This window comes from Arachis ipaensis, chromosome B6 (genome assembly GCF_059453495.1).
Source record: "Arachis ipaensis isolate K30076 ecotype BB chromosome B6, ASM5945349v1, whole genome shotgun sequence".
In the NCBI taxonomy this organism is placed as follows: Eukaryota; Viridiplantae; Streptophyta; class Magnoliopsida; order Fabales; family Fabaceae; genus Arachis; species Arachis ipaensis.
Window position 1 is genome coordinate 10,535,508 of NC_142441.1, and position 13,699 is coordinate 10,549,206.

Below are 13,699 nucleotides of genomic sequence, written 5' to 3' on the forward strand. Positions count from 1 at the left end.
GAGAGAGAGAGAGAGAGAGAGAGAGAGAGAGAGAGAGAGAGAGAGAGAGAGAGAGAGAGAGAGAGAGAGAGAGAGAGATGACGAGCTTGATGGCTACACCAAAAATAGTGAGAGAGACCAAAGCTGAGAGAGGGTGGGAGTTTGGGTACGACAACAGTGATAGGGATGAGAGAGCTCGAGGTTCAATCTAGTGACGTTGAGGGAGGAGTTTGAGAGTTTAGGATTGCCAAATGACGTCGTTTGTGGAAGTGAAAAAACAAAAAAAAAAAATCATGGTCTAGTCCGAGTCATGTAAATTGGTCAGTTCGATCGGGTTTGATATTAATTGGGTTTATTGTTATTTTTATAAAAAATCGATTTTATTTTGGTTTATTAAGACATTAAAAAATAACGGGTTCATTAATATGTCAACTAATAATACGATACATAAGCGTCTTTAAGAAAAATTGGTTTATTTTGTGTAATTGGTTTAGGATTGCCAAATGATGTCGTTTGTGGAAGTGAAAAAAACCAAAAAAAAGCATGGTCTAGTCCGAGTCATGTAAATTGGTCATTTCGATCGAGTTTGATATTAATTGGGTTCATTGTTATTGTTATAAAAACTGATTTTATTTTGGTTTATTAAGAAATTAAAAAATAACCGGCTCATTAATATGTCAACTAATAATACGATATGTAAGCATCTTTAAGAAAAATTGGTTTAATAATACGATACGTAACTGGTTTATTTTGTGTAGTTTGTTGAATTAATTAGTTTTACCTTATGAGTTTAATAAGTTTTCTTCTTTATTAGAACGATGGTTTTCTCAAGATTAATTGAATTTTGCTTCGTCTGTATTTTGAGCATTCGTATTTCAGGTAGGTTTTCTATCTCTAATGATAATCAATTGTTTAAGTTTTATGTTCGACTTACTTTTCCTAAGATAGCGTTTTAGGACAGAAGTGGGAGAAGGTCGCATAGAGGCGCCTTCTCGAAACCTTTGTTTGCTGAAAAATTGTGGAGTCATAAGGGGTTACGCACTAGAACGATAGGATTTGATATGTTATTGAATTTGTGTTTGTTCTAATATATGATTGTAGCTGTTTTCACTATGAAAATTGTTATATTTATTTGATGGATGTCTCTGAACTAAGGAAAAGTTCTGCTGAAATTTCATGTGATTTATTTTAAAACTTGTTTGGTTTGCAGAAGATTCTAATTATAGGGTATGATCTATCGAATTTTGTAAAAAAATTAATAATTTTGCCTTATTCATCGAATTCTAGGGTGTGTCATTTAATATGATCCCAAGTCATCGTCTATGAATTTATGATAGGGATAACGGTGGACCGGGGGGGATTAAAACGTGAATTCTTTGAGGGGGTTGACGCATTTGTCAGGCATGTGTTCAGCATGAAACTGTGTATGTCTGAAAGGGTATCTAGGTGTCCGTGTGAAAAGTGTCGGCTAATTAAGTGGTTAGGACCTGTGGATTTAATGCTTTATCTTTACTGTAACGGGTTCAAGGATGGGTATTGGATATGGACGGAGCATCGAGAAGCTGGCGAACAAGGAATTAACAGGGTCTGCATCCAATTTGAATATGTTCGACTGTCGGTCAAGGAGGGTTTGGGTGGAAAGAGATCTAAACATGGAAGACATGACTTGGGATGAGATGGTGTTTCATGCAATATGTGTTACATAATTGGAAGAGACTGAAGAAGAACCTAACCCAGAGACAAGGATATTTTATCATCTGTTAGAGTCTGCTACGAGACCATTGTCTGAGGGTTACGTTTATTCAGAGTTGTCTGCATGTGTTAGAATGATGATTATTAAGTTGGAGTCAATTCATATGCAAGAGTCTTTTGATAAGTTGGCCATCCTTTGCAATTAACTGGTACCTGTCAGAACCTTTGGCATCCCCTGAAACAACTACAAAGCAAAGAAGTTAGGTTCAAAATTGGGTCTAAATTCATTGAAAATTGATTATTGTTTGAATAGGTGTATGCTGTATTACAAGAGGGATGCAGACCTAACTGAATGCAGATTCTGTGAATCACCAAGGTTCCAAGTGGAGAGAAAACATATTGGTAAACACCGGTTAAAGAGAGTCCCAATGAAACAGATGCACAACTTGCCTTTGATCCCTAAGCTGAAACGATTGTATGCATCGATGAGTTCGGTCCCTCACATGACTTAGCATAGTAACAATAAAAGGGGTGATGGAATCATAATGCACCTGTCACACGAAAAAGCTTAGAAGCATTTTGATCAGGTCCATCCTATATTTGAGAGCGCGCCGAGAAATGTTAGACTAGCTTTGTGCTCTGATGGGTTCACACTGAGTTCCAATTTCAATAACGCGTAATCTTGTTGGTCTGTAGTCATGACACCGTATAATATGAGTCTCGAAATGTGCATGAAGGATCCATATATGTTCCTAACTTGCATCGTACCTGGTCCCGGCAATGCAAAGGCCAAAATAGATGTCTTCTTGCAGTCCTTGGTAGATAAGTTAAAGGAGCTGTGGATTGATGTAGGAACATATGATATTTCGACGAAGATAAACTTTCAACTGCGGGCTACGTTGATGTGGACCATTAATGATTTTTCCTGCATATGGCATGTTGTAAGGTTGGTCCACTCATGGTAGAATGGCATGCTCCATTTGCATGAGGATACGAAGGTATTTTGGTTACCGAATGGCGGTAAGAATTCATGGTTTGATTTCCATCAAAGATTCATTGACTTTGATCATCCTTTTTAGCGCAATAGGGACTTTTTCAAGAAGAATACAACTGAACACGAAGAAACACCCGTAAAGTTGAATGGTAGGCAAGTTTGGAATCGCGTCAATTGAATCCCAATGATCGTAAAAAAAGGGGCAGGTTTGAGACCTTTGGAATATGGCAGAGAGCATAATTGGACTAAACAAAGTATATTTTGGAAGCTTCCTTATTGGAGAGACAACTGCGTTCAATATTGTCTTAATGTTAACATTGAGAAAAACGTGTTCGATATCATGCACACAGTAATGGACGATGAACGAACAAAGGATAATGATAACGGTTAGACTTGATGGACATTTGTAGGTGGCTAGATCTGGACTTAAGGGACTTGATAACGGGCGGTAGGCTAAACTAAGGGTGGTGTTCGCTCTAACAAAGGCCCAGAGGTAAAATGTTTGTAGGTGGATTAGGGGAATAAGGTTTCCTAATGGTTACACCTCTAACTTGAACAGGTGTGCAAACGTATCACATGATAGACTTGCTAGGTTGAAGAGCCACGATTGTCACGTTTTCATGGAGTCTTTGCTTTTGGTCGTATTTAGAAAACTTCCAACCAACATCTGAAAATCCCTCGCATAAATAAGTGAGTTCTTTAGGGAGTTATGTGCTACCAAACTTAACATCAATAATCTCACAGTCGTCGACAAGAACATTCCCATAATACTTTGTAAGCTAGAGAAGATATTTCTTCCATCTTTTCTTGACTTATGGAATACTTAATAGTCTACCTACCATTCAAAGCACTACTTTGTGGGTCGGTCCAATTTCGGTGGATGTACCCATTTGAGAGGAAGATTGGTTAATTCAAGCGCACCGTGAAGAACAGGGCTCGGATTGAGGGTAGCATTTGCAAAGCATTCCTAGCTAATGAAACATCCACATTTTGCTCATTCTACTTTCAGCCTCATGTTGAGTTATGTAGAATAAGGGTTGCAAGGAACGATGAGAAGGGAGAATCCTCATCAAGTGGAACAACATACCCAATCTTTGCTCTGGATGGAGCTGCAATGGGTGCGGGCAGTGACTACTGGTTAGAGCAGAAGGAAATCGATGCCGCGCATCTGCATGTGTTGCTTAACTGTGACCAGATTTCACCGTACCTCATGTGAGTTTATTAAGTCCTAGTAAATATTGCAATCAGTAACAATCTAACTTTTTAATCTAATCAAAATTTCTTTATCCTATTCTATCATATAGGTTATTACAAGAGGCAAATCCTGATACCTTATTGAACAACTTTTCACGTATGTTTAAAGAATACGTCAGCGTGCACCTAACTGACATAATAGATTCAGAATTAGTTGCACTTAGTTGGGGCCCAATGAATAAGGGTACTAGCTACTCGATATACACATACCTTACAATGGTCGATTGGAAAGAAAACAAATAACATCAGAGTTTAGGTTCGTGGGATTCAGGCAGGGGTCACTCTGATTGGTTTGGTGTGCTGCAGAACATAATTGAATTAGAGTATTTCTGCACACTACGTACAAGGTGTGCGTGTTTAAATGTGAATGGTATGATCCAAGTTCGCGACAAGGAACACGAAAGTACAAGGACTACGATATCACTGAAGTTAATGTAACTAAGAAATATAGGCACTACGATCCCTTTATTCTACCTCAAAATGCACGACAGGTGTATCTTTTGCCTTATCCAAGTTCATGCAAGTCTAGTTGGGTGGTTATGGTTAAGACTACGCCAAGAAGCCAGATCGAGTCTGATGATAGGACGAGGGTCAGGAACCTTACCAGATTGATGACCCAACTCCTTTGAAAACGGAGGTTGATACTGGTGAGCTAATTACCCTTAGCTCGGCATCCACGAATGATGATATCATTGACCTTGGATTACATCACGAGGCACTATGACAACAAGACGGCGATCTTCAAGAAGAAGACAAGGTCGACGTAGATGAAGAAGAGGAAGACGAGTTCGATGATCAAGAAACTACCTCGGAAGACGAGGATGGTGAACCAGATGAAGAAGATAATGAAGCTGAATAGGGATAATGTAAATATAGTTCTATGATATGTATATTTTTTTACCAAACTTTGAGAAAAATGTAATGTAATTAATATTGTTTCAGATATATCAATTACCATCATTCCGTAATTTTACGTTGTATGCTTGATATTTCACTTCATGTTTAAAGCACTGTTCCAATTATGCTTGTTACCAAGTTACGGTAAAAATGGATGGAAAATGACTATTTTTAAAAAATAAAAATACTTCTGTCGGCATTACCGTTGGAATTTACCAACGGTAACAGCCCTTCTTTTTTTTAATCTCTAAAAAATTTTTCGTCGGATTAATCCAACGGTAAAATGGCAAGGATACTTATAACATGGCGCCAACGTTACTGTCAGATTAATCCGTAACTTTCAACAGATTGTGTTATATATTCAGTCGTTAAATCCGACGAAAATTAGTGCCGGACTCTAAAAATCTGCAGGTAAGTATTTTTCGGTAAGGTTTATACCGTCACATTTATTCTGCCGCTAAATTCGCCGGTAATTCCGATAGTAATCAATGACTTTCTTGTAGTGTCAATGAATCCAAATGAAGAAATCACATCGTGAAATTTCAAATACTACTATTATGACGCTTGCTTATTAAGACCATATATTGCTCTCTTAAGCTTGCAAACTAACTTTTTATTAACACTTGAGATAAATCTTTTCGGTTGTCTCATATAGACTTCTTCTTCCAAATCTCTATTAAGAAAGACTGTTTTCACATCTATTTGATACAATTCTATGTCAAAATGTAGTATCAATGCCATAATGATGTAGAAAGAGTCTTTCTTTAAAACAAGAAAAAAAGTTTTCCTGTACTCAACTCCTTCCCTTAGTAAACCCTTTGGCAACAAGTCGAGCCTTGTAATACTCAATATTGTATGATGAATCTTTCTTGGTTTTAAAGGCCCATTTACATCCAATGGTCTTTTTTCCATCAAGTAATTCTACAAGGTTCAAAGCTTGATTATACGTCATAGATTTCGATCATTTCATGCTTTATAGCATCTAGTCATAAATTGGAATTACGACTTTTCATTGCTTGTGAAAACGCCGTTGGGTCTTTTTCATCACAAACATTATAGTCAAAGTCAATAAGATACACTATATAGTCCTTAGAAATTGTAGGTTTTCTTATTCTAATTAATCTTTTTAATATTGCATCATCTACCTCTTGTAAATGTAGTGACATAGCAGGTTCTCTCTTTTTAAGATTGTTCTTGAACAATATTTTTATTATGAATAGTTTAATCTTTCGCCATATGATCTACTAAAATATTATCTTCATGATGTATAATATCAATAATAGATTGTTCTACATTATCTTCATGATGTAGAACATCAGTAATAAATTGTTTTACATTAATCCTATTTATATGAGCATTGTATTAAACAATTAATTTTATATATGGAGAAGTTTTATAAATATTATCATTCTCAATCATTTTAAAAGAACAATTTCTCTCACTTTTTATATTATGCTTTAAAAATCATGCATTTTTAAATTTAACTATTTTACTTAAATAGAAAGAACAATAAAACTTTTAACTTTTAGACTTTTTTACATAACCTATAAAATATGCACTAATCAAACCAATAACCTATATGATCAAGCACAACTTTAACAAACGTAGACGAAATTCCAAACCCTTCACTCTCTAATTAAGTCGCCAATAATAACCCGAAATGAGCACAAAAACCAATAATCACAAAACAGGATTACCTTTATTGGCAAAAGAAGTTTTCTATTTTAAAACAAATAATAATAGTAGACAATTTTCAAGTATTTGTACTTTGTGCCAATAATTTAATTCTATAGGAACACTATCATCCACTTGTTCATGACGTCAATTTTTTGGGAGGGGTTATAATATATATTTATATTACATACATGTCCCTGATGATGCTATAGCCTCTGATCTATATAGAATTATAGATCCATAATTTGTACACCAGATCATGTCACAATGTAAAATCACAGAATTAGTAGATGCTTAATTAACGGTCAACTACTTTATTTCACTAGGTATATTATAGTGGTGCGAGGTGATACGTGACGCAATGGAATTATTCCAAGGTCATGACAAAGTCGTGACAGAAGCCATATATGTTGTCATCGTTGTTGCACAAACTCTCCAGCATTAAGTCCCCACTATCCCCCAAGGGTATATTGGTATATTCAAACGTTTCGTTATTCATACTCGGGCATATTCCGGGCTCATCTTCAACAATACTATGCACCAAAACACCATGATTACTCATCACTTGTTGATCAGATTCAGAACAGAATTGTTGTATGCCAAGGGATGCTGATGATGATGAGTCCGAGGAGTAGGCTTGTGTTGCGTTTGGATGCTCCATTTGCGAGTTCGATTGAAGTCGCTCTTGCAAAAGAGGCATCCAAACATAACGCAAGGCGTCCCTGAATATTTTGCTATTGACGTCACAGTTGAGTTGCCTTGCCTGCTTACTCACTCTGGTCCTCCAATAATTCTTTATCTCATTGTCCGTTCTTCCTGGCAAGTGCTCCGCAATTTTTGACCATCTACAATATAATCAAACTATAATATTAGGGATGACAAAAAACAGTCCGAACTCAACTATTAATGAATTTAAATAAAACAACTTTTAATTTTTTTTTTACTAAATATTTTCGATAATCAAAATAGTAAATCCGAAAGAGGAGTGCTAGGGGCAGCAACTTTTATGTTTTGTAATCATCAATTAGTTATTAATAATTTTTTTAATGGTGTGAGATTAGATCTAATAGTGAGAGATCACTCACTTTTTTTTTTTATGATTAAGTGCTGGCACAAAACACAAAAGTTACTTTCCTCTAGACTTTTCCAATCCAAAATAGGGAATTAATTAAAAGAAAATATTAATCATCTAACGGTATTAAGTTACAGAAATCTGAATGAGTGAGCAGCTGTACCTATTTCCCCAGCGTGAATGAAGATCAAGAATGGTGATTTGTTCGTGGAGTGTGATGTTTCCGCGGCGAACATCAGGACGAAGATAATTTAGCCATCTCAACCTGCAACTTTTCCCGGACCTCTTAAGTCCTGTTTAATTGCATCATCAGTGTAGAAACACAAAGAAAAGTGAAGAAATCAAAATAATTATTAGAGACATAGAGTATAGGTTTGTGCCTGCAGAGCGGGCGAGGGCGTTCCAGCGACCATCACCATGAGTGGCCACGTAATTGCTCAGAATCACGTCTTCTTCAACGCTCCATGGACCTTTTCTTATCATACCTTTATCATTCTCCACTTCTTCTTCTTCTATACTGCCTGATCCTAATTTCTTTACCTTATTCTTCTTATTAGCTTCCATTATTGTTATATTTCACTATTTTAGTGTGTACATGTATGATGTATGTATTAGTTTTCTTGTGGGGGTCTAGTCCGTGGAAAATTGCAAATCTATACATACATATTTATAGGCTCTAGTAGCTACTTAAGAAAGAATATATAACCAGCTCCCACTATTTTATTTTCGTATATTATTATTAAAGTTAATGTTATATGATCAATAAATATTATTATTTTTTGTTAGTATTTAGTCAACAATAATTTATTTACACTCATATTTATATGATTTTTTTTTACTAAAGATAAGTAGATTTGAATCCACAATTTTTTAGATGAGTATAAAAAAACTATATCATTTGAAGTATAATTTATTGGTCATATTTATATGAATTTTCTATAAAAAATATATAATTTACGTTTATATTTACTAAAATTTATATATATGAATCAATACAGTTTATAACTACACTGTACATATATTTTTTAGAATTTACATATATAAATTAATAAAATTTATTTATTAAAAATAATTTAATATATTTATATTAATCAAATAATAACAATAAATACTAAAAATTATATTAATGACTCTTACGAATTTCTCTTATTTTTATTATTTGGTGAATTCCAAGAAGAATAATGTAGTTGTGGTCACTATAGTCTATAAAATTTAAATAAAAAAAGGTTAAATGACTAATATTTTTATTTTTATTTTTATTTTATATTTGAATTAATATTAATTAATTCTTCATTTTTTTTTAACTAGAAGTGTTGACCTTTTAGTGTATAAAAAGTATTTAAAAAAGTGTAGCCAAAATTTAAGTTATATTTTTTAATTTACTAATTATTTGACAATATTTTTTAGTGATCATATTTTCTATTTTTTATTTGGTCAAATAAAAAATCTTAAAAGAATATGATATTAATGTTAGTTACATTTTTTAAGGATCGTAAAAGTTTTATAAACCAACGTAATCACTCATCATGATCATAAAATGCACCTTAGTAAAATCTTTAAATAAGTAGCAGCTACAATATAACAATAACGCTCGTAGGCAACATTATGTGTTACTCTCAGTCACGCAGGGGAAGAACAAGAAAATCAACTAATTAAGCAACTTTTATGAATATTTTTTACGGTACATTTTTTTTGTTTTTCATTTTTATTACGAAAAAAAAATAGTATACTAAAAAAAGTATATACAAAAGTGATATATTCATTTAAGTATACCCTCCTTTTTTGTAAAGAAAAGGATAAAAATAAAACTATTGACTGAATAATGGCTAAAAAGTTATTGATTATCTATCTATTTAATAATGAAAAATAACTTCTCTTCGTAAGCATTTTTATAATTATTCAATAAAAATAACTAATTTTTAGATTTTAATACATTATTGATTTTTCTAGGTCATTTATAACATTTGGACAAATATTTTTAGAATGTTATACCTTGTTTCAAAACTGATCATTTAGGGCCTAAAATAATATTATTGGATATTTTCTTTTATAAATATATAATATAATATAATATAAATATGTTCTTAATCAAATTTAAAAAAAATAAAAATAATTAAAAATGGATATGTTTCTCCATACACACTGCTAGGATTAGGATTAATTAGTTTAACAAAAATGCTTAAAAGAGCCAATTATCTGTGGTCTATGAACTAGTATTTAATGTTTCAAATGAACAAGTAATTGAAGTATATAGGTGTTCAAGGACATGGGGTTTTTATTAATACACTACAACAATTCTGACAGATAGCGGCGGAAATTTTGCGGCGCAAAACGGCAACTTGCGGCACATATAGCGGTGGTTATTGGTTGGGGCTGCAATCAAGACAATATTTAGCGACGATTTTTCTCAAACTGTCGCTATATTTTATTCAGGCTTGCATTTAGCGACTCTTTTCGAAAACTGCCGCTATATGTACCGTCGGGTGAGTTATTGTTTTACATTTTGCGGCGGTTTTGTTTAAACCGCCGCAAAATGCGTATTACCACAGCAATATTTTCTTTAGTAATAACATCTGGGTATAATCTAGTTAAGTAAACACTACTATCTTAAGCTACATATGTTTAAATCATTGTTACTTAAATTCGTAACACTTTTTTTACATTCGTTTTACGTAAAAAAAAATTCACAAGTTAAATAAACTATATATGTTAACTCATGTGAATAAATGTACCAATAAGATTTTCTTGTTTACTTTATTGGTATTTAAATTTGCATTCAAACATGGATGTAAAAGACGAAAATAAAATTATACTCGGAACTAATTAAAAATCAAACATTTTTTTAAAAATAATAATTAGAAATATTTTCTATAAAATATTAAAAATAATAATTAAAAATATTTTCTACAAATCATTAAAAATTCAAAATTTTAAAATTTTATCAAAATTATAATTTTTTTATTTTAATAATTTATTGAGCATTTATTAAAATAAAAAATTTAAATTTTTTTAATAACAATCTTAACTTGTATTCTTAGATATAAGAATTCATAATAACTAAATTTAAAATTAATTAATGTTTTATCAAAATTAAATACTAAATAGAACAAAAATATTTTTATATGAAAACCAATCAATCATCTGCATATTATCGTGGTTAATAGATTTAATAATGCTAATTGACCAACAAAATATAATGTTTTTGGCAAATATTTCACTAATTTTAAATATTAAAGACTAAATTCTAAATCTTAATAAATATTTTTAGAAAATATTTGATTTATAATAATTTATAAAAAATATTTATAATTATTATTTTTTTATTTATGATTGAATGTACTCTTTATTGAATTCATTATGAATATTATTAAATGTACTCTTTATTGTACTTTTTATATACACTTGGATCATGTATAAATAGATGTAAATTAATTCGATTTACTATGGTCCAAAATGAATTCGAAGCGAACACTAAATGAAATCAAAATACAAAATAGTAAAAGAAGTGTTCACTAGTTCCACTAAAATTGCAAAAGAAACAAAAATAATAAGTTCTTGGAATATTAAACTACCCGCCATTTGTGGTTGGGCAACCCCCAATTATGAACCCTTGTAGCATATCATAGTCACACAAGGTATTAAGATCAACCATAGTGCCATAAGGGATCATCAGCATTAGCTTCAGTGCCTTCAGAAGAATAAGAAAAGTACCTGTCTGGAAGCTGTACGTCTCTGATTTGCATAACACGTCTCTCCCACAAAGCATACTCGTGCAGGTTAAGATTTGCACATCCTCGGAGATCCAGTGTCCAAACGATGGCATCCGTCAAGGATGGCAAGCAAACCAACATTTCCACTTAGAGTGAATCGGAAATACTTCCTTTTGTCGACAATTTTCAACACCTTTAGAAGAGGACAGCTTTGGCCAATACTTTCAAGACAAGTCCTAGAAAGATCGCGACCAAAAACCTCAAGCTCCTCCGACAAGAGACATCCATTAGTAGCCTCTCTTAATTCAACAGCTGATAAACCTAACCTAAGTAACCAAGCATCTTTAATCTACCGATGCATTCTTTAAGCTTCATACGCCTTAAATTTCTTCTACTGTTAAATAGAAAACACCAAGAAACAAGAAACTTAGATTAAATAAAGGGAAGGGGTGAAAATAAATAATGCTACTCATATATAGACATCAATCATTTTCATAAAAAACAATTCTTTATTCATATAATATGTAAACCCTAGAATAATTACTAACAATTTCTAAAACGATTAACATGGAGCCTAAAAAAATACCTTTTAGCAAGTTCTTTAAAGACTTCTGACTCGGGATATGCAACAGTAATATCCTCCAATTGGCCAGAACTCCGTCTAACGGCTATACAAGCATAAGCGTTCATTACAACAATTCCGGCAGATAGCGGCAGAAATTTTGCGGCGGTTTTATAAAATCACCGCAAAACGGCAACCTGCGGCACATATAGCGGTGGTTATTGGTTGGGGCTGCAATCAGGACAACATTTAGCGGCGATTTTTCTCAAACCGTCGCTATATTTTATTCAAGCTTGCATTTAGCGACGTCTTTTCGAAAACCGCCGCTATATGTACCGTCATGTGAGTTATTGTTTTACATTTTGCGGCGGTTTTGTTTAAACCGCCGCAAAATGCGTATTACCACATGTTGCAATGTTTTCTTTAGTAAGAACCATCTGGATATAATCTAGTTAAGTAAACACTACTATCTTAAGCTACATATGTTTAAATCATTGTTACTTAAATTCGTAACGCTTTTTCTACATTCGTTTTACGTAAAAAAAATTTACAAGTTAAATAAGCTATATATGTTAACTCATGTGAACAAATTTATCAATAAGATTTTCTTGTTTACTTTATTGGCATTTAAATTTGCATTCAAACATGGATGTAAAAGACGAAAATAAAATCATACTCGGAACTAATTAAAAATCAAACATTTTTTAAAAATAATAATTAAAAATATTTTCTACAAGTCATTAAAAATTCAAAATTTTGTAATTTTATCAAAATTATAATTTTAAATTATAATTTTTTATTTTAATAATTTATTGAGCATTTATTAAAATAAAAAATTTAAATTTTTTTTAATAACAATCTTAACTTGTATTCTTAGATATAAGAATTCATAATAACTAAATTTAAAATTAATTAATGTTTTATCAAAATTAAATACTAAATAGAATAAAAATATTTTTATATAAAAATCAATCAATCATCTGCATATTATCGTGGTTAATAGATTCAATAATACTAATTGACCAACAAAATATAATATTTTTGACAAATATTTCACTAATTTTAAATATAAAAGACTAAATTCTAAATCTTAATAATATTTTTAGAAAATATTTGATTTTTAATAATTTATAAAAAATATTTATAATTATTATTTTTTATTTATGATTGAATATACTCTATTGAATTCATTATGCATATTATTAAATGTACTCTTTATTGTACTCTTTTATATATATATATATATATATATATATATATATATATATATATATTCTTTATTAAAAAATACATTGCACTGTAGCACTAGTCTAAGAACATATCTCTACAAATTAATAAGAGGAGAAATAATGGATATAAGAAGTAAATTAAACTACAAATTTATAATTTGCATAGCACTAGTCTAAGAACATATCTCTACAAATTAATAAGAGGAGGAATAATGGATACAAGAAGTAAATTAAACTACAAAATTTATAATTTGCAATTGTTGTGCACAATTTTTATTATTTAATCATTATAATCTTATTTACAATTCTTTTAACTAACATAATTTTATTTTTGAAATTTCTGCTCTTAAAACTCGTGGATGAGTTATTATATGATCATCACTTTTCTATGCATACGCATACATATACGTAATTAGAAGTTGAATTTGGATGTTATATTAACAGGCTTGGTATACTAGCTACCTTATATTATCTTTTTTGGTGCTTAGAAAGCATAAGTAATTAAAGAGAAAATATTTGTGACATGAATTTTTAAAGATTAAATAATAAAATAATACATAACATGTATTTTTTGACAGATTAGATTGAGAGTGAGAAAATAAATGAGTGCGTTTAATTTAATTAAATTATAGCATT

General features: G+C 31.4%; 2 protein-coding genes across 2 annotated transcripts; both read right to left on the bottom strand.

Moving 5' to 3' along the window:
- Positions 1-6,581: 6,581 nt before the first annotated feature.
- LOC107648043 (transcription factor JAMYB-like) lies at positions 6,582-8,227 on the bottom strand. The gene is made up of 3 exons (XM_016352069.3): positions 7,943-8,227; positions 7,726-7,855; positions 6,582-7,335 (listed from the first exon to the last, which is right to left on the bottom strand). Exons 1-3 carry the CDS (start codon positions 8,124-8,126, stop codon positions 6,858-6,860), a joined length of 792 nt encoding a protein of 263 aa, XP_016207555.1. The 5' UTR covers positions 8,127-8,227; the 3' UTR covers positions 6,582-6,857.
- Positions 8,228-11,339: 3,112 nt separating this feature from the next.
- On the bottom strand, positions 11,340-11,962 carry LOC148554596 (uncharacterized). The gene is made up of 2 exons (XM_088490394.1): positions 11,859-11,962; positions 11,340-11,598 (listed from the first exon to the last, which is right to left on the bottom strand). The coding sequence occupies exons 1-2, from the start codon at positions 11,960-11,962 to the stop codon at positions 11,340-11,342; spliced, it is 363 nt and encodes a 120-aa protein (XP_088346520.1).
- Between the last annotated feature and the right edge of the window lie 1,737 nt (positions 11,963-13,699).